The sequence below is a fragment of the Ciconia boyciana genome, chromosome 14 (assembly GCF_034638445.1).
Source record: "Ciconia boyciana chromosome 14, ASM3463844v1, whole genome shotgun sequence".
Taxonomy (NCBI): domain Eukaryota; kingdom Metazoa; phylum Chordata; class Aves; order Ciconiiformes; family Ciconiidae; genus Ciconia; species Ciconia boyciana.
The window spans coordinates 15,344,875-15,372,050 of NC_132947.1; the positions used below are offsets into that span (position 1 = coordinate 15,344,875).

Sequence of the window (27,176 nt, forward strand, 5' to 3'; positions counted from 1 at the left end):
ATTTCCTACGGTAATTGCAGTCACTTACACAGCAAGAAGGACAAACCCAGCTTGCATTTCCCATGCTTTATCGCAGTGTTTATCCTGCAGTCGGCAACGTGCACGGCAGGCAGCAGATCGAGGAGCCTGCCAGTGAGGAGACAGCCGCTGAGACACGCCATTCATACAGTCCGGGTACCCTGGCCCGCAGCGACCACGACGGCACATGTGGAGGTGGGAATCCTCGATACCAAAAAGGCTTTCGGCGCCACGGCTTCAAACCACAGCTCACAAGCACAGAGCTGCGGCACATTCCCTCAGAGCTTTGGTTGCCTTATTTCCCTCTCTCTTCTCCCTGTAGCTCATCGCCCTGGCAGTCTGAGCAAGCCTTGCCACCTCCCAGGCTCTGCTTTTGTTGTGCTAATGAAGTAGCCCATGCTCTCTCTGTTTTCCTGCTTGTAAAGTGGGCTCGTATTTTCATGAGCCTTTTTACAGCTGTGGGGTAAGCACCTGGAGGATGCAGGGGTGAGCAATTCTGTGGCAGCAGAAGTAAGGAACTACCAGAGATGGACCATGCCCTAACCAAGAGATGCTGTAGTTAAACTGCTGAGACCCAGCTCAAGTCAGAGATCCCCTTCTTCTTCTTCTAGCCGGTCTGGGTATCCCTGTCTCCTCGGGAGTCACGTGAAGCTCTCTTAAATACAGCCTGGGGAAAAACAGGCAGGGACTGAAGATGCTCCAACATCTGTTGACTCCACAGCCCTGTTCTGGAAGCACAGCTTTATGGTGAAGGCCGTTGGAGCGGGCAGGTCTCTTCCAGTTTGCTCAGCGGGCAGCACAGCTGCATCTCCAGCAAAAGCAGCTCCCCAGGATGAAGTTTCACTCGGCTCTTCTCTGCCAAACTGGGGCTCTCCGTCCTCAGCCATGGAGGCATTAGAGGTGTTTGAATCAACAGAAATGAGGGGCAGACGTGTAATATGGAAAATCTCTGTTCTCTGCCCCTCCCCTGGCTCAGAGAGGTGTGAGCTTTGGCTAAAATCCAACCTAATAAACCCACTAATCCCGTAAGAACCCAAGATCGATTCCCATTCTGGAAATACAAACATGGGAATATATTCAGGTCACAGCAGGTAAGAATGCAGCATTTATCATCTCTGCCAGCCTCTAGCAGCGGCAGATTTCCCATAGCTCTGCAAGACCTCTGACCACAGGGCTGGAGCATTGCCCTGTCCTGCCTTCTCCCCAGCACAGAGCCCAGCAGACCAGGGAAGCGCAGGGAGATGCTTCCTGGGAGGGTCAGTATCTGCATCGGGGCACCCAGGACCTCAGGGCACCCAGGATCACAGCACCCAGATCCACGCAGACCTTGCCCGGGTGAGAGCAGTGCTGTGAACATCAGGCTGCCCTGGCTCCCTGGCTCCGGGCAGATCTAAACACGAGTGGAAAAGAGAGTCCACAAAAATCTGTTTCAACAGGGAAAACCTGCTTCTCTTTTGCAGGGAGCGCTTGTGGCACCAGGAACTATTAAGTGAATGAATTCATCATACCAATACTGTGAAGCAGACAGTAATTGCGCTGTCCTTTGGAGAAATACATGAATATACAAATTCATTACCAAAAAAAAACCAAAACAGAAAAGAACTGAAATAAAGCATAGCTCTCTGAAGAGGATTCATTCTCTCCCTCTGGACTTGCATTTAATAATTGTGACGGGGGCTGGGCAGCTGAACGAAAGAGAAAATGCATTTTCAGGTGATCCCCTCTCCTGGCATGAAATTTCCCAACATACAGGGAGATGCTGTTGAGGCTGGATGTGGCCAGGGGGAAACTCAAAGAGAGGGTAAGATCGTGACTGACACTGCAGAGGCACAAACACCACTTCGATGGCTCTGCAGAGCTGACAGTGGGACTGGTCCCCCTTTGCTTCTCTGCCCGATCAATAGGTCAGTGGATGGTGTGCACGTGGATGATGCCCTTCATCTGCCTCTTACCAAGCATCGAACCACCACATCGAAGGGAAAGAAAGGGCCGGCCCTTCCCAAGCCTGTAAAACAGCATCAGCCCCAAGCACACGGCTAAACCATTTAATACATTTCAGATGCAAAGGGGGCTGCTGGTCTCCGAGGAGCGTCCCTTCCAGTAATGGCCACTGCTTTTTCATGGCTGTATTTAGCTCGTGACACTGCGCGCTGCAGACCACTGCCCTCTGACGCAGAGGCAGGGGAGCTCACAAAGCAGGAGGCTGCCTGCCCTAATTAGCAGCCTCCGATCTGCCTCCCATCGGTACAAGCTGCAGGGAGAGAATTCACCGCAGGGATGAACTTGGCACAAGGCTGGGAGTCAGTGAATTTCACCCTTTCCTACCTTCTCCCAAGCGCCTCGCCGTTTCCCAAAGCAGCCTTCCTGCCACAGCGGCTCCTGCCCCCTCACCGGCAGCCAATTTTTGTCGCTGTGAGCACAGGCTGTGCTGAGCACAAGCTGCTGGGGTCAGTCCAGAGCAGGCTCAACCCTCGAGTCCCCATTTTGTGCCACACTGCTTTGTGGAAAAGACCTTGCTTTGGCTCAGAGACACAACACGGAGGTTATCAGTGATGCTCCCAGAAACAGTGTTCCCCGGCAGGACCCAGTGAGTGATCTGCAAGGAGCTGCTGAAACAACCACTGCCAGAGCCCTATGAGGAAGGAGAGCCCGAAGACGTCTCCAGAGCACAAAAGCACTAGCCCTACCCTTCTGCTCCTCCAGCACAGCTCCCCCTCCTCCAGGCATGCTGCAGGCTATGCTGCTGTGGCACTCACTGCATATGGACACAACCGAAGCACGCACAGGCAACCCCACTGATCTGGGAGGTACCACGTTTGCTGCACCTCTGGCACCTAAGTTTAACACTAAGCAAGCAGCTAAGATCACCACGGCTTCTGTTATGCACCCGCCTGCGCCGCTGCCCTCCCGCGGTCCCATCCTTACCAGCTTGGTTTTGTCCATGGCTGCCAGGACCGCAGAGTTGAGGGCTTCCAGGGCGGAAAGCACATTCCTGTATTCTCCGAGATATGCTGAGAAATAATCTGAAGCAGGAGAGAAGACAAGGGTGAGCTTCCCAGGAACCTCCATCCCTGCCTCCCCTGCGCCTGCTGCTTCCCACCCACAGCCCAGCGCTGCAGGGGGGCATTCACGTGCCTCTCCAGAGTCATGCTCCCATCTGGACTGAAATGAAGAGGCCTTTCCTATCCCCTGGGACAAAATGTCCCATCCCCTTAGGAAAACCACAGATGCCCTCTGTGCCGGGATTCAGGTACAGGGACTGTCAGTGCGACTTGACCGCCCAGCCCTGCCCAGGTCAGACACGTACAAAGCCCCACCACAGACTCGAGAGAGAGGAAGCCCTCTGAGGCAGGAATATGAACCTACTTACCGCACAATTTCTCCGTGTCCACATTGCTACAAGAAACAGAAAAACAAGCTCTTGTTAGACGATGGAGCTGGTTCAGGAGAAACAGTTGTGGTGAGCAGGGTCTCGAGGGCTTGTCTCGAGCCCCCAGTGGATTTACTGCTCCTCCCATGTATTTTCAAAAGCTGTATTAGAAAAACAAAAAGCTGCACACGTTTAGAGCCAGCAGCTCAGAAGCCATGCCCAGCACCTGCAGCACCCAGGCAGGGCTGCAGAGCATCACCTCTGCTTCAGGGGCTGAAGGAGCAAGCAAAGGTGCTCCACCATCACCTCCTGGAGCTGGAGTGTGCTGGGAAGGTGTCTGCGAGAGCAGGATGGGGCTGGGAGGGAGGTCAGGGAGGCAGGCAGCCCCCCGCACCCCTGGGCTGGCCAGCTCAGTTGGCAGCCCCATTTCTGAGCGCTGGAGCTGACAAGCCCCAGAAGCTGCTTCTTCAACCCAACCTCTTCCCCCAAAGGTGCGAGGCATTGAGCCAGGGCTCCCTCCTTGTGTCTTCCTTGACCTCAGCCCGGGTCCTCCCTCGCAGCTGCCCCATGGCACCAGGCACCCTCCTCTCCCATCTGCCCCACAGGTGCCCCCGGCTGCTCCTCCTCTTCGCTGCCTTCAGAGCCCGGATGACATGGGGCTGCCTTCAGGCTCCCAGGGCAGGGGACTGGATGGCTTCACAGCCCACGAGAGGGGTTGTTCCTGCTGTGAAGGCCATTAAAGCAGGGATCTTGGTCCAAAAACCTGGAGGTGGAGGCCAGCCCCCCACCCCTTTTCAGTAACAGAGCGCACTGCACTGGAGAATCAATGCTGGCATCCCTGCAGGGCTTGGACAGGTCCCTCCTGTTGCTAATAAAGGCGCTGCTGGGGTGCAGAGGGAGGAGGAAATGTCCAGAACAGCCACGTGTTTTTGGGACAGGATGTCAAGCAGAACTGTGGGTTCGCATGAAGCTGTTGGATCTGCTCAGGTGGCCAAAGCCATGGAGGCAGAGCTGCTTGCGATGCCCGGCACCACCTGCAGAGCCTGCAGGGAAATGCCCCAGGATATTGTTTATTCAAATCAGCCTCTGCTCAAGAAATTCTGCTGTCTCAAAATCCCCTAAATGATTACAACCATTTTTAATCCTGATTGGGAAAGTGGAAGAGAGCACGAAAGAGAGTTTTTTAAGTGTTTAAGTGCTGTCACATGTGGAGGAACCAGTGATACCTGGAGTTTGCTAAGCTGCAAGCGCAAGGACGGCTGCTGCTGCCCAGGGGAAGTCAAATCACGGCCACATTGCCCTGCCCCCCCGCTGACACTGCTCACAAGGCAAAGGGGCAAAAATGCACCAAGGTAAAATTAAGAGTAGAGTGTGGGAAGTGTCCAAAATGCCACGTCAAGTACAGGGGTAATAATTTAAGCAATATCTTCCTACAGCTTTTCCCCCAAACATTAAAGCCTGGTTTCTGCGTCTCTCTTTCTGCTGGGCTTCCACTTAGTGTACTTTAATAATAGGCAGTGCTTCAAATCAACAAAATATTTTGGTGCAAGACGTCATTGCAGACCCACAGCAGTGGGACTGTAGACCCCTCTGTTTAGCTAATTGCATCAGGCGCCTTCTTAGGCAATGGAGACAGGCAGTTTTAGGATGTGATTTGGCTCATCTATTTTAATCAGCTCCTGCGGTAGGTGTTTAAGGCAGGGCTCTGGCGCACTGTCCTGGCACTGCAGACAGTTTTTAAAGTGGATAAAAAGTGTTTTCCTTGAGACACAATACAGATAATCAGCAAAACCACAGCCCCTTCTTCTGCCGACTCCACTACATCAAACTTTGTTGATCCTATCTCTGAGCAGCTCCATGCATCCGACCACAGCTCTGCTAGATAGAGTAACTGGGGTTTGAAGCACAAATTTAAATTGGAAAAATGTCTTGCTCCTTCTTAATTTTTCCACATATTTCTGCCTGGAGCCTGCAGAGCCGTTGCTGCTGCACTGCCACAAGAGACTTGGCACCACAGCATCCGCAGCACACTTGTTAGACCCATGCCCCAGTGCAATAACTGCAGTCGCTGGTTCCCATCCAAGAGATGGGTAAAATTCACGAAAGAGGGGATATGGACATGAGATAACAAAATACACAGTGAAACACCTAATGCATTTGTTACCCAGGCGTTTGCATCTGTCCCCAGCGAGAACCTGGGGCTGGGACTGATTTCAGCAGGAAGAAGAAAGGGCCACCGGCTCAACCCACTGCCCAGTTCCCCACCTCAGCTCTAGCGAGCAGATGTCCGTGTGACAAAGAGCTACTATCAACACCAACCCTCTGGCTTCTAAGGAGAGGCCAGAGATTATTAATAACTCTTTCCATCTTGTCTGTTTGCTGCTTAAAAACAAATGTGAACTAATCAATCACTAAAACACTGAACAGTTAAACACTGAACCAATCGCCAAGATCTTGTGGCAAGAATCTTGAATCAGCGCTCTGGGAGTTGTCCAGTGGAAGATCTGCTCCCTTCCCAACGCAGCCTGGTCCGTCAGCAACCCTGCACGGCCACCTCTTCCCATGTTCTGCATCCTGCAGCAGCCCCCAGGGCACAGTTAGGGCCAGGACAGAGCACAGCAAGCAAATTGCAGGACCAATTGTGCCATTATCATGCTACCAGAAGCTACTTCATACCAGAAGCCAGGAGAAGCTCACGTAAAGAACCTGCACGTCAATTCCTGACCCATTTTGCAGGGCTGCAATGGGGCAGCAGGCTTTGCTCCACTCCTCTCTCTGCCATCCCCTCTCCCACTCCAAGAGAAGAGCCATCCTCTGCCTCCAAAGCACTCATCCTGAGACTCTCCACATTTCCACATAGCTGTATTTTGACTGTGCTCAAACCACTGATTAACTGTAATTAAGCTTGAACTGATGAAGGATGTTGTCATCATTATGCTGTTGGGATTTTGTCAGAATGCGCCTGGAATTTATGCAAGAAAACAGCAATCAGCTTCAGCAAAGCAGATGGGAATTTTTTTATTTTTATCATTTATCACATTGGGAACCTCTGCTGCCATCACAGATCTGGTTTCCAAACCTTTCCAGTGTGACCCAGAGTGTTTCAGTTACTATCCATCATTCAAAGACTGGCAGACGCTGCGGCTCCGAGTCTCTGACTGAAGAGAGGGGAGGAAACTTCACACAAGTCCCTTCTTCCACAGAACCAGAGGCTTGAGTTTATTTCCACTGAGAGTTTTTAAAAACCACCAGGTCAGCACTCCCACCTCCTTCCCTTGTGGCTCAAGCTCAGAGACACAGACTCTGGGCAATCTGTACCCAATTTCTGCCACCACCATCTGACCGCTCTCATGCAAAGGAGGATTTGCCAGACCTTATTTTTCTAAATTTTCCTGACAGATGCAGGACAGAAAGACATGCGAAGTCCACGCAACAATTCCCTGGGCAGGTTTCATAGTCCCCCGCAGAGAGCAGTAGGCACGCAACCTATGCAACACTACAACATTCCATCCAAAGCCCTTTGTAACCGACTCTCTGTTAAGTTGACCCTGTGAGAACCTGGGATTTGCTGCCATCCCACCCGGCTGGGCTGCAGACAGACGCACGGCTGCTCAGAGAGCAAACCGCACTGTCCCAAGACACTTCTGCAGCAATGGAGCTTTTTTCATCCCTTCAAAGACATTTGTCTCTTCTCACCTAGATGTTTCAGTGGATGAAAATGTACTTTTCCAGGAAGATGAGTCTTTCTGTTCTGCACCAGTGCCAGAGCTGGCGTGGAGTTTTCTGACAAGCTAAACCCAACGGTGGACCTAGCTGTTGTACCAAACTGCAATAAAGAGTTGAATTTGGTTTCAACATAATTTTTTAAATGTTAAAGAATTAGAGCAAGGAGACATTTTAAAGCCAAAATGGAACAATTTTCAGAAATGCAGAACAAAAAAGCCTTGTGGGGAAACATAAAATCTGAACTGAACCCAACAGAGGTGCCTGACGCACAGGCCACAGCATCCCACCTGAGCGCCGGGTGGATGGGAGGTGGAGCGAAGATCAGAGGGGAAGGACAGGGAGAAAAGGAGAGTGTGGTGTGGGGGACTCCCTGGAAGAACAAGTAATGTATGAGACCTCTGAAATATTCATCTTCTCAGATGTCAGCTTTGGGACCCAGGGGAGCAGCTGCAGGTTCGCAGTGATGGGTGAGGGTCAGGACGTGTCTGGGCAGCGCTCCCTTACCCAGACATGGAGAGTGCCTGGGTGTAAAGGTCTCTGTTACTGTCTCTCCTTGGGTCAGGCTGGCACTGACAAAGAAACACAAGTTTCGGCCTAGACCTGATGAACACAGCACCCTTGTGGCCAAATCCACCCACTGGATTAAGGGTGAAACTTTCCCATCATCAGAAAAGCTACGGGACATGAAAGAAGCATGACAGATATATTTGTAGAGCTTGTAGTTGCTTTCCAGCTTTGTAATACTCTGAGTATTACCTCGGGTAATAACTCTTGAATCTGGCAGCAAATTTCAGCCACCTCTGAAAAATATCACGTTCCTGCAAGTGCAAGGCAAGCAGGCAGCCCAGAGGAGAGGGGCTATCCACCCTCCCCGTCGAGGGGACAGCAGGGCACCAGCACAGCCCTTACAGGACACCAGAGGGTGCACAAAGGAGCAAGTCCCCCTGCACACCCCAAAGACAAGTGCCAGAAAGTCCAGCTCTACACATAGAGCCACAGAGACCTCTATGAGGCCCAGAGTGCTGAACACTGCTTGATTTCCATTACCTGACACTGTGCAGTGGGCAAGCAGTCCCTGGGCAGCTCCTGGAGACAGACAGGGTCATGCCTCCCTGGGGACAGGCCTGTCTCTCCAAGTCCCTCGTCCCAGCAAGCACGCGGCCCTGGGTCAGGATCAGAGTGCTCTGGCAGACGCAGCGCTGCCCCATGTTGTTTGCAGGGAGCAGGATGCCTCTTACCAGGCAATAAGCTGAGCACCAGGCTCCCTCTCTGGGAGGTCCCACCTCCCCCTCCTCCATGAGCTGGGGATGAAGCTGAAGAAATCATGCACAGTTCCCTGCTGCCACCTCCCACGTCCCGTCCTGCTCCCACCTGCTCACACTGAAGCTGTCCCATGCACTGACCCTGCACACGTGCGCACGGACCATGTCCCAGCCAGGGACAGAAACAAGAACTACACCTGCAATGGTCTCAGGGCTGGACTTCCCCATCTGCTCTTGCAGAAATGAGGACATCCTCGCAGGGCTGGAGGGACGGCGTCTCCTACATTTGCTTGAAGTCACTGAACGTAGGAATTTGGCAACCAGCTCTGTCGGCAGGGTCCCTTCTGCTCTTCATGGCAGAAAGAGATCAAAGACCCAACGGTCATGACCTGCTAATAGATGTCACTAGCTCAATGCTGCAACTGCCACATTGTCATAGCTCCTGCACCGTCATTATGGCTAACGAGTTATAGAGAGCACCACTGCAGCCAGGGCCATGCAGGGCTCTCAGAGACAGCCCGCTCGCACAGGACCCTTTGGTCAGTTCCGTTTATCTGCTCTAGACAGATGGAAGAAGCCCGACCTGAAAGTGATGGTAAACCAAATCTTCACCATTCAGTTAAGGGCACGGTTAAAACTCTCTGCTTTGCCACAACCCATGTTTTCCAGCAGTATTGTATGGGGGGTTACTCCAAGGTCACCCCAAAATGGAGCGAGAGGAAAGGAGCATTTGCAGAGGAAAGGGAACAGCTCACTACTAACTCCCGGGGTCACAGCCCAAAGAGACAGGTATTTTCAGGAGGCAGCTCCTGCTGCCCTCATCCAACAAGCCCAACTGGCAGGACAGGCAACAACAGGCAGCCAGGCTTAAAAGAAAGTGGCAGCAGGGGCTGCACACACCAGCCCACTTCTCTGCCCCATCACTAGAGTGGGAACATCAGCTAAACCCACCACCCCAACGCTCAGCAGGAGTCAATCGTCCCCGCTCCCCCAGTCCCGGGTGGATGATGTGGGGACTTGCAGCCAGGGACCGCTGGGTATCCGCTGTCAGTAGCTCTGTGGCATTCGGTGGCTGTTGACACCTTGGCGTGGCATGGGCCCTCCATGCTGCTGCCCTGGCTCCCTGCAAAGCCCTGGGACCAGCATGTGCAGCTAACGCTGCTCTGAGTTACCTCTCCCTGGTGGGGACCTGCTCAGACACTGCCCTGGCCAAGGGCATCAGAGGTGCGGGAGATGCTTCCTGGGGTACCAGGGAAGTGGCACAAGCCAGAGCCGAGCCTGCCGCCCAAGACCGGGAGGAAGCTGCAGCCACATTCTCCCCCAGCAGCACCCCTCCGTTTGAACAGGCAGCCCCCAGACATGCAATTTATCATCGGCCAGTTTCTCCCAGTGCCAAAACACGCTCGTTCACAGCGGCCAGCAGGGCAGAGGGACCCCAGCAAGGCCATGCTGATATCCAAAAGACTGGGATGAGAAACCCTGCTGAGCCCAACAGACTCCTCTAGATAGCACCAGTCAAGAGAAGACCAGGGCTAAGTGCAATTACTTCTCCTGTTCTTTGGGAGTTTCTTTTTTTAAAATTAGCTGTCCTAAATTCACAGTTACACTCATAAGGCCCACTTCTGGTGGAAAGCAGCTCTTACGTAAGTGAAAAGCAGTTCCCTGTGTCAGCAGGGATCATCGTCCACACATGCTCCTCCTGCAGACACACAACCTGCTCTGTAGACCTGTGTATTTCTGGAATACATTTTTCAAACTAACGTAATGTAATTTTAAATGGATGCTTGCTTTTACGGAACTACAGTAAATCTGATAACGACTGCTCTCAAAATGTCTGGCTTCTCTCCTCACCAATGCTCGTAGCTGGTGTTCAATGGGTTTTAACATCTGCGTGTTACACGAGGTAGGTTTATCTCACCCTGACTATTTATCGCACCCGCCTCCAAGCGTCCTACATCTACAGTTAAGCAGTTTTATATTCTCCTTCGTCTCCTCTCCTCTGTGCCACCACAGTACTTACTCTGAATGACATCTGTCAATGCCACTGAACAACTCCCACAGCTCCTCCGAGCTCAGGATCCCATCAGCGAAATAGTTCTTGAACTCCTCAAATGACAGCTTCCCATCATCTGCATTTAAATAAAAGGGAAGAATAATTATATATCTGCAGAAAGAAGCATACAGGCCCCAGCAATCCTCCCAGCAGCCTCTCTACCGGGAGCGTGGGATGGTTGGGCGTGTTGTGCATAACAATTAGAGCAGATATCTCATTGAAAGCATGTCCCACCAGTCCCCATCAAAAACCCAGGGGTGCTGGCAAGCAGGGCCACTGCTGCTGGAATTTCAGGTGGGAATTTCAGCCCCTTCCAAAAGACTCCACTGCAATGTCTTCAGAAACGCATGCAGACACTCTGTACTTAGATGACTGTCCAAGTTGACTGTCCAAGTAGAGAGTCCATTACAAACAGCACAGCGAGGACAGCGTCAGGTTTTCATGGAAAGAAAATCTCTCCATTGACTCAAGAGCTTTTTCCTTCCTCTCTGTGGAAGACTTCAGCTCCTGCGCTGCATTTTGATCTGCAACAAAAGCAGCTCCTGGAGCCTGCAAGCTACCATGAAGGAGAAGAGCCCAAGAGGGGGCAGGAAGGCTCAGAGGAATGACTTGTGATTTTGGGCTTCTTGGTTTATGGGTGCCAGATTAAAAATTGGGTAGCAGAGCCTAACTCTCAAATGCCAGGGGCTCCAATGGGCATCCAGGAACAGGGACAACCAACCGGGGGCACCTGTAAAACCCTGGACTGAGTGCAGAGACTGAATCAATCCTGCAAGGGACGGAGCAGAAGCCTGACGGCCCCTGCGCTGCCTCCTGCACAGCTTGCTTTGCCTTCCCTTCTCGCTGCTAGCAGCGCAGAGGAGAGGTCGTGAGCGTGCAGGCAGGAGAAGGGCTTGGAAGGGGCTCTGTCCTGCGTGGTGCATGGACAGTGAATTGGGGGAGCCCACTTCCCCAGCCCCTGGCCAGGCCCTTTGCTCCAGTGCCTTTTCCCCCAGGCAAAGCAGAAAAGCATTTTTCTTGCAGCCAGAGAGCTGCTTGCCCTTATCCTCCATTCTTTCAGCCAAACCTCCCAGCAGGGACAGGCTGCGCTGCTTTGCTCAGACCCTGGCAGGGAGGGGGAGGCAGCAGCAGAAACAAAGCACTCACCGTTCTTGTCGGCTCGTCGGAAAATCTGCAAGAGAAAATACGACAGGGTTTAGTGAGGCAGCAGGGAGAGCAGCACGGCTGAACAGCGAGCCAAGCAGCACCCAGCACTGCCACCATGGGAAAACTGCCTCCTGGAGCCCGGGGAGCCACGGAGAAGGCCCCGCTGCCAGGGCTGCACAGGCCAGCGCTGCACAGGCTGCTCTGGGGAAATTCCCCTTTGCAAACAATTAAAACCATTTCTCTCCTCTGACGCACAAAGCTCTTGGCACAGCCGCCGCCGCCCGAGTGAGCCCAGCACTCACACCGAGCATCTTTTAGGTGCACACAGAGGGAGATGAAGTAGAAAGGGCTTCGCTACATCCTTGTGATGGAAAGCGTTTAATTTTTCAGACCCCTTAAACGACAGAACATTAAGCATAAAGCCACTCCATAACGGGAGCACTTTGTGCATCACCGCTGACACTTCAACCGCCTGCACCAAGGAGCAGCTCTTGTCCTGCACTTTGTAATCACCCTTCACAACAATCCTTCCTGCAACACCTCGACATGCACACACGCTGTAATTAATAATTAATGTATTAATTAATCTGTAACTAATTCTGCCACAGAGCACAGCTGGAGAGCTGCTCCAATTCAGGGTCTCAACCCAGGTTCCCAACCATGAGGCTGCTGCCCACAGCCCAGGAGAAAGCTGGGGCTTCTTATCCCTGCCTGGCTCCTCTTTCACCAATAATTATCAGAAGGTCTGGGGCTGACCCCGGTGAGGAAGAGCATCATTTCCGAAGCCTAGGAACATCCTGCCAGACCGAACAGTATGAGGTTTTGACCAGCACATCTTAACAGAGCCAATGACAGAAAGTTGTGTGTGTGGCAACTCTCTTCTTTTTAATCATCCTTTTTAATCATCCTGGTTGATGACGAAATCTGAAGGTCTGAAGAAAGAACAGGAATGAAAAAGAGCAGGAAAAGGGGAAAGCGGACTTTGTTATATTCTTTTCCATGCACCTGCAAAGCGGAGACCGCTGATAAAACCGCCCCCGGACCAGCTCTGCTCCCTGCCGCAGGAAGACGCATCACTGCCAGCTGCCCCCCCACCCCCAGCTCCCTTCTGCACCGCTCACTGACAGCTTTGCTGCGTGTTTTGAGGGCACAAGCCCCTATCTAGCCACTGAAATATCCCTGAAAAATTGCTTTGAGGGAAAGAAACAGCTGCCCAGAGAAACCTCTGCTGCTCACTCCTGAGGAAGCTGCTGGCTTGCAACCGGGCAGAGGCTGTTCTGATGCTGGTCCCAGCAGGGAGCTCCCTGGTCCTTCCCCACAACCGAAACCAGGAGCTGGGACACCTCCTTGGAGGATGCTCTTCTGAGCAAGGCAAGCTCCTCCCAACCCAAGCTGCTGCAGGGAGCGGAGGCTGTCCTGAGGCTGACCAGCGTTAGGTAACCGTCCCTCCAGGACACAGGCTTCGAGCCGGCCAGGCTGCTTCATTCGCAGGAAAGCAGGGCAGCCGCTCTCTGAACGCCCCGTAGGACTCGCTGGATGCGCTTCGAAGCTTTACTGCTACCAGCTGAGACAGGAACCCGCAGCTCCCACACGCTGGGGATTTCTCTGGGTTTTAAAGCAAAACTTTCTCCAGGCTAAAGAGATCGTTTGCGCATCAGGGGTCTCACAGCTGCAGGGTTACCCATGCCAGGGCTCCGGGCAGGGAGCAGGGGCAGCTCTGACTGCAGGCAGGGGCAGCACCCGCGGGTCCCACACGCCTGTGCCACCCTGCCGCCTCCCTGCCTCAGGCACGCCACCTTCCATCAAGGCAAAACCTTAACCCTGCAGAGGTCTCTGTCATCAGAGGGACATGTGGCTCATGCAACGACATCTCTATGACCCCAAATGTCACTGAGGCCAGCTAGCTCATCCTAAAGGCAGCCAAGTATCACCCAGGCACTTAAGAAATGCAGATTCAAGTGAGGTCAAACCTCTTCCACTCCCAGGCTGGCCTTGCTCAGCAGGGTCTGTCTGCAGGCTAAGAAGAGGAAGAGCACAATTTCGGGCAGGATCCCATGGGGCTGAGAAGGTCTCTAATCTGGGATGAGCCCACCCTGGATTCAGCATAAACCTCAGCAAACAGAGCTGACACTTCTCTCTCGCACACGGGATCCTCTGCTCCAGCGGTGCGTTAGAAAAGCCCTGCCAGTGCACACGACAGCTGCCTGAAGCTCAAAATAAATAAACGTGGCACAAGCAGCGGAGCTGCGAGAGCCCTGCGAGGCGAGGCCACGTCTGCTCCCCGTCCCCCAGGGATGGCAGGGCTCCTCGCTGCCTCCAGTGAGCCCGTCCTCGGCCAACCCCAGCTGCAGAGGGGTGCCCCGCTGCGTGCTGCACGCACCATAAAACACCGATGGCTCCTGTGCGCAAGGCAGGATCCAACTCCAGCCAAGCAAAAATAGTGCAGAGCCGCTTCTATGCTCCACGGGGTGACCCCCAGCCCCCCCGGGGCACAGGCATGTGCACGGCAATGGCAGGTAAGCGCTGCTCCCGGTGCAAGAGCCCAGCACAGATGGCAGCCCTGGGACAAAGCCAGGGAAAAGTGATGTAAAGCCAGGCTGGGAATGGGATCATGTCGGCTGCTGGAGAGGCCCTACAGGCAATCCCTCACTTGCACTCGGCCGGGCTGGCGGTCTCAGAAACACAGGGGCACTGCCTCAAGCCTGAGAGAGGCATTGCTCCTAGCCCTCGGCTCCTGGGCTTGCATCCAAGTGGCCGCAGCCTCGCGCAGCGTCTGCAGCAGCAGACACGCTGAGACCAATGGAGGAAGCACTGAACTGGCATTTATGTGGGGATGAACCCCCCACACCCTGGGAAGGAGGGACATTATAGGGCTTCTCCCTGCCTGCAGGGCTGGAAGCAACTGTGGCTGCCGGACACACAGCCAGGGACACGCCGGCTGTTGGGGAGGGGACAGCTGCCCTGGGGACACTGTGCTCACTGACCCACTGCAGGCTAAAGCGGGCTGCGGCCACGTGCCGGCGATAAACAGTGGGCCGTCCAAGTGGCTTTTCTGAACCTCTCATACACCGAGAGGGGAGTAAGCAAGGCCCGAGCACCAGCCTGGGGGACGAATCTCCCAGAGGTTTGAGACGTCTGCACAGAGAAACAACTGCGATGGCAGCACTGCAGTTCATACTGTGCCTGCAGTGAAGCATCGCAGGCAAAGCCATCCTCCTCCTCACCTCTCCTGAAGGCAGGCGATCTGCAGGCAGGGAGACGATGGCTCCGGTCCCAGGGGAAGCACTGGCTGCCACCTGGGATCTGTCGTGGGCAGCCCTGCCTTCCCGCTGCCTGAGGGGCAGGCTGGGGTCCTGCCCCGCTGTGGCGGGGGGCAGCTCGCCCTGACAAGCCTGGGGGGGCAGCTGGAGACCAGCCAACTGCCCAGACCCGAAAGTGGAGATATTAAACTCACCCTGCCAAGCTCTGGAGCTGAGGCGGGAGCAAAGGGAGCCACAGGGAAGAGGAAGGGAAGCCGCCAGAACCCGGAAAGCAGCAGCCGCTAGTGCTGTTAACACTTCCCATTTTAATTGCCTTAATGACACCCTGAGGGATAGATGTGGGACTCAGCGAGTGCCCAGAGGAGCTGAGCTGGAACACAGCTGTCACCGCCAACCCCCCTCCAGCCCATCTTCCATCAGCCAAGTAATTAGTGCGGTTAATGATGCTGGCTGGAGAGCCCTGCAATCTGAAATCCCCCCACAGCAGGAGAGAGACCCTTACCCTCTGCTGGAAGCTGTGAGCTCCACCGCGGCTGAGGGAGCTGAGCCTTCCAGCTGCTCCCTGGTGATGCCAGGAGGTCTCCCAGATGGAGAACCGGACCAGGCATGGCATTCACCTTCCCAAAATGCTGCCCAAGATCTCCTGCTCCCCTCCTCTGGGATGAACTGGGACACGGGGGGTGGCAGCACCCAGACCAGGACAGGACAGAGATGACAGCTGGCACCGTCCTGGGCTGTCCAGGTGCTGGGACACCAACCAACCCTCGCTCTTAACCCTCACTTGCTTGCTCCTCCCCAGCCCCTGCGGCAGGGCAGGGGCAGCACCTCTGCTCACCCATCTCCTTGGCTCCACAGGGTGACTTAGACCCCAGTGGTGCCGGACACAGGGGAATGCAAGGGCTGGTGGCCCATCAGGGACATTCGGGCACTGCCCGCCTGACCCAGGCACCTTGCAGCTCACGAAAGACAGCCAGGAGCAGGGGGGCTGAGCACCTCTGATGTGCTCCGACCCAGACTGTGCCACTCGCCCTGGGAGGTGGCCAGGCATGCAGCCGCCTGCCCGCCCTGCCGGGTGCCACAAGGGAAGAGGCACTGCCTCCCCCAGAGCCCTGGCCCCAGGGCGCACAGCTCCCTCTCGACAGGAGCACCCTCGCCACAGGGCTTGAGGGGACGCGGTGTGACGGGAGGCACTGTGCCAGGACCTGTCTTGTGAAAACGAAGATGGCTACTATCTGCATCTTCAACTCCCCCAAGCCACCCACAGGGATGCCCGGCCGATCTCCAACCTGCACAAAGAGCATCTTCCTCCACAACTCCTGGCGCGTTAGGAGCTGGCAGGGACGGGGGCTGCAGCGGGCAACAGACACGCTCTGCCTGTGGGATCCCACAGCTTTTAACAGCTACACGGTACCTTCTGCAGCTTTCCTGCCATCACACAGCTCCCGCTCCAGGAGTCACAACGGCCAGCTCTTGAAAAGGAGCGGGCTATTTCTGGCCACTCAGGGGCCCATAATTCAGAAAAAGGACACAACACTGAGTATTATTTAAGACATCACGACCCACACCTTGATTCACAGCTTCAGGCCTAGAGCAGCAGCAGGGCCCACTCGCTTGTCCCTTGGGTTTGGTTCCTTGGCCGGGGCTGGCGGGAAAGGGCCTCACCCTGACACCTCCACGTGCGGCCCCGCCACGGCTCCCCGTGAGGCGGCACCGCCGCCCGCCTGGCCCGCGCTAGCCCCGGGGGTGGGCAGGGGCTCGCTGGGGGCCCGCCCCGCGGTACTCACGTCGTGGAAGATGGGGAGCGGCTGGCGGCGGGGCGCGGGGCCGCGGTCGGCTGACAGCAGGCACACGGCCAGCAGCTCGGCGCACGCCATCATGGCCCCGCCGGGCGCGGGCGCTGCGGTGCCGTAGGGTGCGGTGCCCCGCGGTGCGCTGCCGTAGGGAGCGCTGCGGTGCCGTAGGGTGCGATGCCGTAGGGTAGGGTAGGGTAGGGTGCGGTGCGGTGCGGTGCGGTGCGGTGCGGTGCGGTGTGGCGGTGTGGCGGTGTGGTGCCGTACGGTGCCGCAGGGTGCGGTGCCCCGCGGTACGCTGCCGTAGGGAGCGCTGCGGTGCCGTAGGGTGCGGTGCCCCGCGGTACGCTGCCGTAGGGAGCGCTGCGGTGCCGTAGGGTGCGGTGCCCCGCGGTACGCTGCCGTAGGGAGCGCTGCGGTGCCGTAGGGAGCGCGGCGCGGAGCTGCACTCACCCGAGCGGCCCCGCAGCCGCCAGGCAACTTTGCCTCCGCTGAGGGCCCGCCCCCGCGGCGATCCGGTTGGCCGCGGCCGGTGATTGGCACCTCAGGGCAGTGCCTGTCGTTGGCGGAGGGGAGAGGGGCGGGGCGGGGCTGTGCGGGCCGCGGGGGTGGTGGCGGAGGCGCGGCGCTGGCCACTGGCCCGCCCCTGGCGCTGGCCGCTGACCCCCGCCACTGGCCGCTGCCCCCCCGGCGCCCCGCGGCTGGTGGCGGCTGCCGCTTGTTCCCGGGGCCCGGTCGGCTGTGGGGTTGCCCCGGGCTGGTCCCAGTTGGATCCAGTGCGCCCCACTGTGCTCCCAGTTGGCTCCAGTGCAGCCCACGGTGGTCCCGGTGCGCCCTGGGTGGTGTGACCATCCCTGGTTGCCCCAGCTGGTTCCAGTTTGGCCACGGGTGGTCCCGGTGTCGTCTCTTGTTGGCCCCAGGGTAGCCCTAGTTGCCCCAGATGGTCCCAGTGTGGCCATGGGTGGTCCTAGTGTGGTCACTGCTGGCCCCGCAGTAGCCCTAGTTGCCCCAGTTGCTCCCAGTTTGGCCATGGGTGGCCCCAGTGTGGACACTGTTGGCCCCAGGGTAGCCCTGGTTGCCCCAGTGTGGCCCCAGTTGGTCCCAGTTTGGCCATGGGTGGTCTTACTATGGTCACCGTTGGCCCCACAGTAGCCCCAGTTGGTCCCAGTGCAGCAATGGGTGGTCTCAGTGTGGTTGTGGTTGGCCCCAGGGTAGCCCTGGTTGCCCCAGTTGGCCCTGGGGTGGCCCTAGGTTGGCCATGGGTGGTCCTACCGTGGTTGGGGCTGGCGCTGGGGTGGTCCCCCTGCCACCCAGAACAGTTTCAAATTACTCCGGTGGTGCCAGGTCCTCCATGCCCACGGTGCCGGGCGACCTTTGCTCGGTGCTGCTTCCCTCCGGTGCAGCATGCCGGGCATGAGGGGGTCGTACCGATGGCGCTGGGCCTCCAGTGCCTCCAGCAGATGTAAAACTCCCTTCCCGCCCCAAGTGGGGGCTGCAGGACTGGGGGATGGGCTGGCTAGGGAGGAGGAGGAGGGGGAGGACGAGGAGGAGGAGGCAGGACCTGCCTCCATCCCTGCCCAGCACAGGCACCCGGAGGCCTGTGCATGCAGAGAGGAATAGGATGGACATCCATGTCCATACCCCAGCCTGTCCTCAAAGGTTTTCACAAACGAGAAACAGGTAATTAGATGAATAAACTAGATAAAGCCGTGCCTGAGCACGAGCTTCACATCCCCAGAGCTTCACACTGCTCCCGGGGTACACGTGGTGCGGTGACTTCTTGGGGTGGCAGGCTTCTTCCCGTCCCTCTCAGAGTATCCTGGGATTTCACCTCGAAAAAGGGGCATGCGACCTCTTCGCCCAGATGCAAAATCCCAGCCAGGCTTGCCTTCACATGGACCTCTTGAGGCCAACCCATTTTGCTGAGCTTGGCTTCTCTTAACTCAGCTCTCAAAACCGAGACACTTCCCTAGCCCAACGTGACCGAGCCATGGCACGTGTAGTTCGCTCGCTGTCCTCCTCCCTCGGGGACAACTGGCTGCAAGCTGAGCCCGGAGCAGTTGCAAGATGCATCACAGTTATTTTTACCATCTCCTGGCTGCTCCAGGTGTATGCAAGGGAAAAGAGGCGGAAATAGTGCACCTGGGACCTGACGGGGGTAGCCAGGGGTTCTGGGGAGCACGTGCGCCCAGCCCACGCGGCACAGGGCTGTCCCTGCCCCTGGGGAGGCGGAAAGAGGTCCAAGAGCTGGAGCTGTTGAGCGTGGCCATCATCAAATCAAACTAAAATGGAGGCAGGTACTAGAGAAATAGGCAGGGGAGGCCCTATGGCAGTGGGGACAGAGGACCACCTTGCCAGGGAGTGCGGGAAGGGGCTTGGGCGATGGCGGGGCTCTGCTGTGGATCAAAGCGAAGCCCTGGGGGGGGCTTTCCGCACTCCTGTGTTGCTAAAATCCGTGCTTGGTCCCTATCGGGACGCCTCGGGGTCAGCATGAGTTTCAGCGTGGGAAGGAGAAGCTGGAAAGTGAGGGCGAAGTCCAGGGAAAAACTTCTGTCGGTAGCAGGACGCAGCGGGTGCCCCCAGCTCCTTCCATGAGTGCCTCCAAAGCGTGCCCCAAAAGCCACTGGCAGGGCAGGGGGACACGGCCTCGGCCCCAGCTGTAGGGGGGACGCCAGGCCTCTGCTCCCCAGCACAGGGGGCACAGGACCACAACCAGACAGCAATTAAACAAAGCACCCACTTAACCAGCATCTCGTGAATAAACGACGCTGCGCTTCACCTCCCCGAGTTACTTCCTGGCAGAAGAAATGCGAGTGGTTTTCAGAAGCGGAAATATTGAAGCGTGGGGCGGGAGGCAGAAGCAAGGCAGGCAGCAGGCAGCGCTGGCAGGGGCATGGCACCCCGGGCCAGATGTACCACAGGGGCCTATAGAGACCCCAAAACCTGCCCAGACCCTGCAAGGGAGATTAGATTAAAGGTATAAATTCTGGCAAACTTGATGCTGTCTCAGCATCTAATGCTGCACCCCAGCCACTGCCAGCCTGTCCCAGAGCTCGTCCCACTGTTGGGCTCTCCTGACTCCTCCGAGTCCAAACCTTGCAGCACGGGGACAGGAGACCCCATGACTGCCTGGGCTCAGCACCACGTCTGCATCCGGCACAGCTCAGCCTGCGGATGCCCACCAGCCCGCGGCAGTGTTTGCCGGTGCCAGTGGAGCCGCCACCGCAGCCTGATGGCACTGGGCACCCCCAGGGCTGGACGGGGACGGTCCTTGCAGGGTTACTCCCAGGGAACGGGAGATGGGAGCGAACGGGAGCCGAGGACCCATGGGGCATGCAGGATGTGTGCAGGGTGCCCATCTTCCACACCGTGTCTGCTTCGCCCAACGAAGACAAGCATCTGCAGTGCAGATAGCTCATAAAACCAGGCAGCACCCGGGGCCGCTTCCCAAAGCCGCCATGTGCTCTTCGGAAATGAGAGCCCCTACGCAAGCTATCATCAGCTCTTTCTCCAGTGATTCAAAATAGCAGGAGGGAAGCCCTTCAGCTGCATCGTGAATCATCCCTGGGAGGCAGGGCGGTTATTTTTATGGTGCTCTGGCTCACGTGGAGCCACCAACGCGCTCCCCCCGAGATGGGCTGCACTGCCGCAGCGGGGCATGCGGTCCTGTCCCTGCCGGGGGGGACCGGGGAGTCCCAAGGGCTCATCATCCCGTGAGATTCCCTATTAGGGGAATGTGATGGTGAATGCCATCAGAGAGGTTCGCCTTTGCTCAGGGGAAAAGGGAAAAGCTGTGCTGCTGCTGGGGGTTAGCTCGCTCGCAGGAACAGCCCTGCAGAGCTCAGGATGTTGGTGTGAGTCCTCTCCCCTCTCCCTGCGCCCGCCGGCTCCCGTGGCCAGGAGTGGCCAGTGGCCACTTTCCCCTCACCGGGGTCTCGCCCCTTTGGGCAGCACCACAGGTCACCATCACCCTCCACGGAAACAAAACTAAAAGGAGAGAGGAGAAGGAGGGCCGGATCTCGCTAAGCGCGGGGAAGAGGGTGAGTTGGCATATGGCTGGGCTGGGCTGGGCGCCCCGCAGTAAATCATAAAAGCTTCAGCACCTCTGTCACCTCAGGTGACAAACATTGACCTTGCAAGAAGGATGCAGCAGGCTGGGGACCGGGGGCCATGCCCACCCACCCTGGTCTCCCCATCCTCCTGCCCCTGGCTCTGTGGGGCAGGACTCCCATGGACCGGAGCAGCCGGAGAGCTTTCAGTTTAATGGCCTGAAAAAGCCCCATCTGATGGGGCGACAGCGTGACAGCAAGCCACTGGCTCATCCCACTTAAGCACAGGGGACGGACAGGCTGCGTGTGCCATTGCCCTCCTGGCCGCTGGGTTTTGGGACAGCACGGCGCGCTCCCCGGCTGGCCCCGCTCCCGAGCCCTGGCCAGTCCTGGGGGCCGCGGGGAGGAGGGCCGGGAGCGTGGATGGTGCGGGGAGCTGGCACCAGACGGGACCGAGCCGTGGGGTTTGCCACCCTACACCGGCACACCGCTACCCACGCGTGTCCCGCGGTAAGAACAATCCTGCGGCAGCACAGCGAGCCAGGGACTGCGCTCGGGCGCGGGGATGGAGGCACGAGGGCGGAGGCGGGAGGCTAGGCAGCGGTGATGGGCTCGCCATGCCACCCCAGCACCCGCCGGCAGCCTGGCCCCAACCCGGGCTCCCATTCCCTGCAAAAGCCGGCGCAGGAGCAGGGTGAGCTTACGCGACACGGTCCGGGGTGAAATATTTATCAGGCTGTTTAAAGGAGCAACAGGCAGGAGGCCGGGCAGAAAGAGGAGGGGAGCGAGCACCAAGGCGGGAAGTGGCACATCCCTGCCTGCCACCGGGCCGGGGCCATGGCCCCTTGGGCCTGCTCCAGGCTGCCAGGGGGTCCCTGGAGTCTCCAAGCACCCCTCCCCGGGGGTCCCCAATGTCCCTCGCTCCCCGGGAAGGGGACGGTGTGCCGCAGAGGGGGCTGGGGCACTCGGGGTCAGGGCTGCTGCTTGCAGTCAGCTCGTCCCCAGCGAGCGGGGACACGGGGACCTCAAACTTTGGGCCACGAACTGGTACCGGCAGCTGCCTTCAGGCAGGACCAAGAGGTGCTGGGGCAAACCGGGGAGCCGGGGGAGCCTGCTGGTGCGGTGGATGCACGGACTGGTTTCACATCAGCCCCACGCTGCCTTCCTCCTCCCCGCACAGGAGCTGCAGCCGCGGGCCCCCCGTGCAAACGCTGCCCCAGAACCAGGGGAAGGCAGGAGAGGAGCCGAGCGGGGACAGGGCTGCCGAAAGCAGAAGCGATCCCCCCATCCAGACCCATCGCCCCATCCCCGTGGGGCACAGCCTCTGTGGAGGAGCAGAGGGTGGCAGGGGGGGAAAAAAAACCCCAAGGACCAAAGCACTTCCTGCAACCCCAGGCAGTGACATATTTGCTCGTGCGTTTTAAGTTGAATATGGAAGAAACCCCCACAAATTAACCCAAACCCCCTTGGTTTCTCAGGTTGGAGTCCCCACCACCCCTAACAGCACTTGAACGCAGCCCTGCACTGAAGGCCAGAGTCAGTAGAAACCTTTATTAAACACGAAGCTCAGAGGAACACAAGCTTGTTAAAAGGCAGTAAAAGTGAAAGTGCGTCTCCAGCCTGGCCCCAGGGGGCCCCGGGACCCCCCTTTCCTCCTCTCCGCCTCTCCCAGTGGGCCAGAGAGGGGGAGAGTGAGCTGAAAGGCTGAACGGCTGCACGGGGAGGGGAAGAAAAGCCTGGAGACAGCGTTGGGTCCTCACCCGCAGAGATGCACCCCCCCTGGGACACCCCAGCGTCCCCCCGAGGGGACATGCACCGGGTCCCGGGGCCGCCAGCCCCACCCAGCCCTGTCCCCTCTCCCGCAGCCACCTGCCACCGCGGTGGCCTCGCCAGCAGCCCCGTTTTGGCCACAAGCAGCTGGGATGTGCCGGCGAGTCCCTTGCTGACCCTCCGTGTCCCCCGTGCCAGCACCATCCCCCTGCTCCCTCCTGCCCCCCCCGTCCCAGGAGAGCTCCCACACACCATAAATAATAAATAAATACCCACTCAGCTGGGCCACGGGCAGCCCCCCACACTGGGGGGGACAGACCCAACCCAGCACCCCCCACATCTCCACCACCCCCTTCCCAGCGTGACGAAACCTCTCGGCACCCCCACTCTGCTGCACGGCTGCCCCCCCAACCCCCCAGGCAAATTAAATGCTGTCCCCAGGGGACAATAATAAATTAATCAAATCTATACACAGGACTGCTTAAAGCTCTGTAACGGGCACCTGGGGGGGCAGGGGCTCTGCCCTGGGCAGCCCCCCCCCCCCCATGATCAGGGCCCTGCAGGGGGTCCCCGAGGTGGGACCCCCACCCTGGCATCCCCCTCGCGGGGCTGGAGCTGGGGACGCCACGGCCCCCACCAGGCTGGGGGGGCTGGAGGTGTAAGAAGAAAATATTGCAAAAACAGAGGGGGAGAGGAGCTGTGGGTGCTGCAGCCGGAGGGGCTGCCTGCCCTGCCTGCGAGGGCAGGAGCCTGGGGGTAGCCCCCCCGCCTGGCAGTTCCCCCGCAAGCATCCAGGCAGAGCCTCAGAAGTCCAAGGGTGTGAAGTCCCCGAAGTCACAGTCAAAGAGCTCGCTGATGCCCTCGCCCTCCTCCAGGCCAAAGTGGTAGTCCTGCGCCTGCGGCGGCGACAGGTTGATGAACTCGTCCGCCAAGAAACCTGAAAAATCCTCCCTGCTCTGCTCTAGGAGGGTGTCCATGGAGGCCAGTGGCGAGAGGCTCACCTCCTCTGCCAAGCACTTGCTGGGCAGCGCACTCGTCCCCGGCAGCAGTGTCTCTGCAGGGAAGGGAAGCAGTCGTAAATCCCACAATACTTGCCAAAAAACTCAAAAAAGCAGTTTTCGTCTACGCAGAACGCGCCTTCCCCGTCCCTGCCTCGCTGAGGTGCCCAAGCATCACCCCAGCTCCCTGCTTGTGCCGACAGCAGAGGGGCTCACAGCTGCAAACACAGCAAGAGCCCCTGGCCAGAGCCACTGTGCCATCACGCCAGTCCCCCCGTCCCCAGCCCCGGCCACCCACCTTGCTCTCCGGGCAGCAGGGGCATGTTCACGTCCTGGGCAGGATGCAGGAGCGGGGAGGCTCTGGGCTGCGAATGGCCGGGGGACAACTCCTCTGTGGGGGCTTTGAAGGGGCTCTTGACGGGGCTACAGACCCCTGAGCTGTCCTCAGGGCAGAGGAAGACATCGATGGGGCCCTGAGTGCTTCGCACAGAGACCTGGAAAGCCTGGGGAAAGGGGAGAGGAGTGAGACAAGGAGGCACAAGGATGCCCGTGGAGCCTGGGCTGGGTTTTGCTAGGGTCTGTGCAGACATGGGGAGCAGAGGGTGGCCCCAGCTCACCTCCGCTGGGTCCGAGACCTGCAGCTGGGTCTCTGGGGGGGCTTTGATAACCATCACCATTTGCTCTGAGGGGTCCACAATGCTGCGGAGATCCTGGCAGGTCACATAGGCTGCGGTGTGACGGGTCAAGGAGCAGACACAGGGATGCTTTCATGCGGCAGCGGGGCGGGCAGCAAAACGCCCCACCTGGAACATGGCTGGGCTCACTGCGGGGCTCGACCACTTGCCCCCCGCCCAGCCAGCCCCGTCCCAGCCCCACAACGAAGGATATTGCTGGTTGGCGGGGTCCTCAGTGAGCAGGCGCAGCTGCACCGTGCACGTCTGGATAAGGTCGTCCAGCTGCCGCTCGGCCGCCTGCAGCTCCCGCAGCTCCTTCTCCAGCAGCCGGTGCCGGCTGGGGGGGCCCACGGTGGCCTGGCTGCCCCTGGGGAACACCACAGCCATCAGAAGCCAAACCTCATGGCTCCCTCTGCCCCACACCATAACTGTCCCCACGCACTGTCCCCACCTGTGCCAGGCTAAATCCCACCCCATACCCAGGGAATCAGCCTTGCGGGGATTTCACAGTAGGGCACAGCCCTGGGGTCCTCTCCTGGAGCCTGGATGCAGCCCCCCCCACTCCCTGGGCTGCTCGGGGAGCCCAAGGGGGACTTGCAGCTGACACAGGCATACCGATACTCGGAGCCACCCACGCTCAAGCACAGCCCTTGCCCGAGGCAGTGACCCACGTGAAGGGGGAGCCACCATTCAACCCCCCGAGCAGATACTCCAGTGACAGCACTCTGAGCTTCTCCATCCCAGCAAGACCCTGCTCCACCCCAAGCCTGGCCCAGGCGGCTCCCCCATCCCAGGGGACAGCCAGCCACAGCCCCACGAGCCCGGCCCAGGGACGTACAGCCACTGGATGTTGTTCTTGGACTTCTTGGTGATGAGCTGGATGCCCTCCAGGACGTTGGTGATGTCGTAGATGCGCCTCTTCTGCACCTTCAGGACCTCGGCCGCCCAGTTGAGGTCCACCACGCCATCAGGCGACTGGCTCAGCAGCTCCAGGAAGCGCTTGGTGGTGAGGTTCAGCGAGGTTTCGTAGCGGGACTTCTCCCCGGGAGACTTTGCCCCTGCCAGCCACCGAGGACAACCGTGATTCAGCCACAAGGGAAACCCAGCGCTGGAGCTCAGGGGTCCCAAAACACCCCCCCACACTCGCAGGTGGCTTGTGGACCAGGGCTGGCACCCCAAAACCCATCTGCTTTCTCAGGGCAATGGGGTGACCTCCCCACATCCTCCACGGGAAGGATGCTGCAGGACCTGGCATGGGCTCCCACACCCATGCTCAGTTGTGACTGCAAGCCCGGTTGTGACGCCAAGGTGCCAGGCAGGGCTCAGGGAGATGATGGAGGATCCAGGTGAGTCCACCTGGGATGCTACACCGACACGTGCTAGCAGCTACAGCTTCATCCCAAGGGAGGAGCGGAGCCAGTGTGGTGCCCAGCAGATGGGCAGGACAACTGTGCCACCAGCCCAGGGGACAGCAGCACAGGCTGGAGAGAGAGCAGCCGCAGACAGCCCAGCCCCAGGAACAGCCTCTCCAAACCAGTGCAAAGAGATGGGGAGAAGCAGCCAGGGACGAGCCCAGGCGCCCAGCCCAGGCCGTGGGCAGCGGCGCGGGGCTACTGAACCCCCTGCTCCGGGCCGGGCTGGCTTGGGGAGAGGTCGGGGGGAGCGGGGCTGTACCTTTAGCGGGGTTCCTGGCCTTGCCCCGGCCCACCGGCAGGCTCTCCGCTATGTACTGGTGATCCGTCTCCAAGTTCAGCTTCCTCTTCACCTGCAAGGGATGGGGCTCCTCAGCGGGACGGCCACCACCGCAGCCCCACTGTCCCCACAGCGCTGGCGACAGAGGGCGGCGGCGCGGGCCCCCCCGAGGAGGTCCGGAAGCCCCCGCTCCCAGCAGGAGCAGGTTGATGGGAGCGGCTCCCGGGCTGCCACGCATGCCAGCGGCGACACGGGGGGCTGGCCCAGCCGCGGGGGGCCCTGCCGCGCTGCGGAGAGCGCCCCAAAGCAGCCGTGGGCCGCAGGAAGGGGAGGCGAGGCACGGCCCAGCGCCCGGGCGGGCGGCTCCGGCGCGGCGGCTGGGGAAGGGCCGCGCTCAGCAGGTGTGCTGCGTGGCACGGCACGGCGCGGCGCGGCGTGGGGCAGAGCAGGGAACAGTACAGCGCGGCGCGGCACAGCACAGCCCGGCGCGGCATATAGCCCGGCGCGACGCGGCCCAGTGCCCGCAGTGTCCCGGGCTCCGCAGCCGCAGCCCCCGCGCCGCCGCCCTCCCTGTCCCTGTCCCGGTCCCGGTCCCGGGGGTTACCGGCGGGCGGCCCAGCGCGGGCCGTCTGGGCGCGGCGCCGGGGCGGGCGGGCTGCGGCGTGGCGAAGAGCAGGAGGTCGGCGTCGGGGTGGCCGCCACCCGCGGGCTCCTCGGCGGCGGAGACGATGAGGAGGTGCGGGGAGGCGCTGCCCAGCAGCGCCGCCAGCCCCGCCGCGCCGCCCGCCGCCGCCGCCATGGCTCACATGGCCGCCGGGGCGGCGGGCGGCGCGGCGGGCAGGGCGCGGGCAGGGGCGCGGCCCATGCCGGGCGCGGGGCCGCTCCGCTGGGCTCGGCTCCGCGCCCGCCGCCGTATTGTTCGGCGCGCCGGCCCCGCGCGCCTTTGCGCGCCAAATCCTTTTTGCCGCGAAAGCGGCGCGAGCCTCCCCGCCGCCCGCCCATTGGCTGCGCCCGCCGCCGGGCGCCGCGGCGGGGGCGCGGGGGCGCCGTCCCATTGGCCGCCGCCGCCGAAGCGACGGGCGGTGCCGCCCGCCTATTGGTCGCGGACGGCGGCGCCGGACGCGCTGACAGGCGGCCAATCGGCGGCGCCGCGCCGAGGCAGGGGCCAATGGCGGGGGCGGCTCGGGGACGCGGCGGGGGCGGGGCGGGGCCGCGGGGGCGGCGGGGCGGTGGAGGCGGGGGGGACACGGCGGCGGCCGCCACCGCCCCCCACCCCGCCGTCCCGCCGCCCCCGGGCTTCCCGCTCCGAAGCCTCCTGGGGCCGTGCTTTGCCCACGCGTGTTTGTTTTTAAGCCTCGGGAAAAGCCG

At 59.3% G+C, this 27,176-nt stretch overlaps 2 protein-coding genes across 2 annotated transcripts in view; both read right to left on the reverse strand.

Annotated features, from left to right (window-relative positions):
- Positions 1-17,098, reverse strand: part of NECAB3 (N-terminal EF-hand calcium binding protein 3) — a 30,865-nt gene extending 13,767 nt beyond the window's left edge. The window contains exons 1-5 of the mRNA XM_072878765.1: positions 16,620-17,098; positions 11,576-11,600; positions 10,397-10,505; positions 3,389-3,414; positions 2,944-3,041 (exon numbers count right to left, since the gene is read on the reverse strand). Of these exons, the coding sequence (XP_072734866.1) occupies positions 2,944-3,041; positions 3,389-3,414; positions 10,397-10,505; positions 11,576-11,600; positions 16,620-16,712 (351 nt within the window). The 5' untranslated portion in view covers positions 16,713-17,098. The remainder of the gene's footprint in view (positions 1-2,943; positions 3,042-3,388; positions 3,415-10,396; positions 10,506-11,575; positions 11,601-16,619) is intronic.
- Positions 17,099-22,206: 5,108 nt separating this feature from the next.
- Positions 22,207-26,764, reverse strand: E2F1 (E2F transcription factor 1). The gene is made up of 7 exons (XM_072879480.1): positions 26,413-26,764; positions 25,791-25,881; positions 24,955-25,174; positions 24,331-24,483; positions 24,060-24,174; positions 23,741-23,945; positions 22,207-23,498 (listed from the first exon to the last, which is right to left on the reverse strand). The coding sequence occupies exons 1-7, from the start codon at positions 26,605-26,607 to the stop codon at positions 23,248-23,250; spliced, it is 1,230 nt and encodes a 409-aa protein (XP_072735581.1). The 5' UTR covers positions 26,608-26,764; the 3' UTR covers positions 22,207-23,247.
- Between the last annotated feature and the right edge of the window lie 412 nt (positions 26,765-27,176).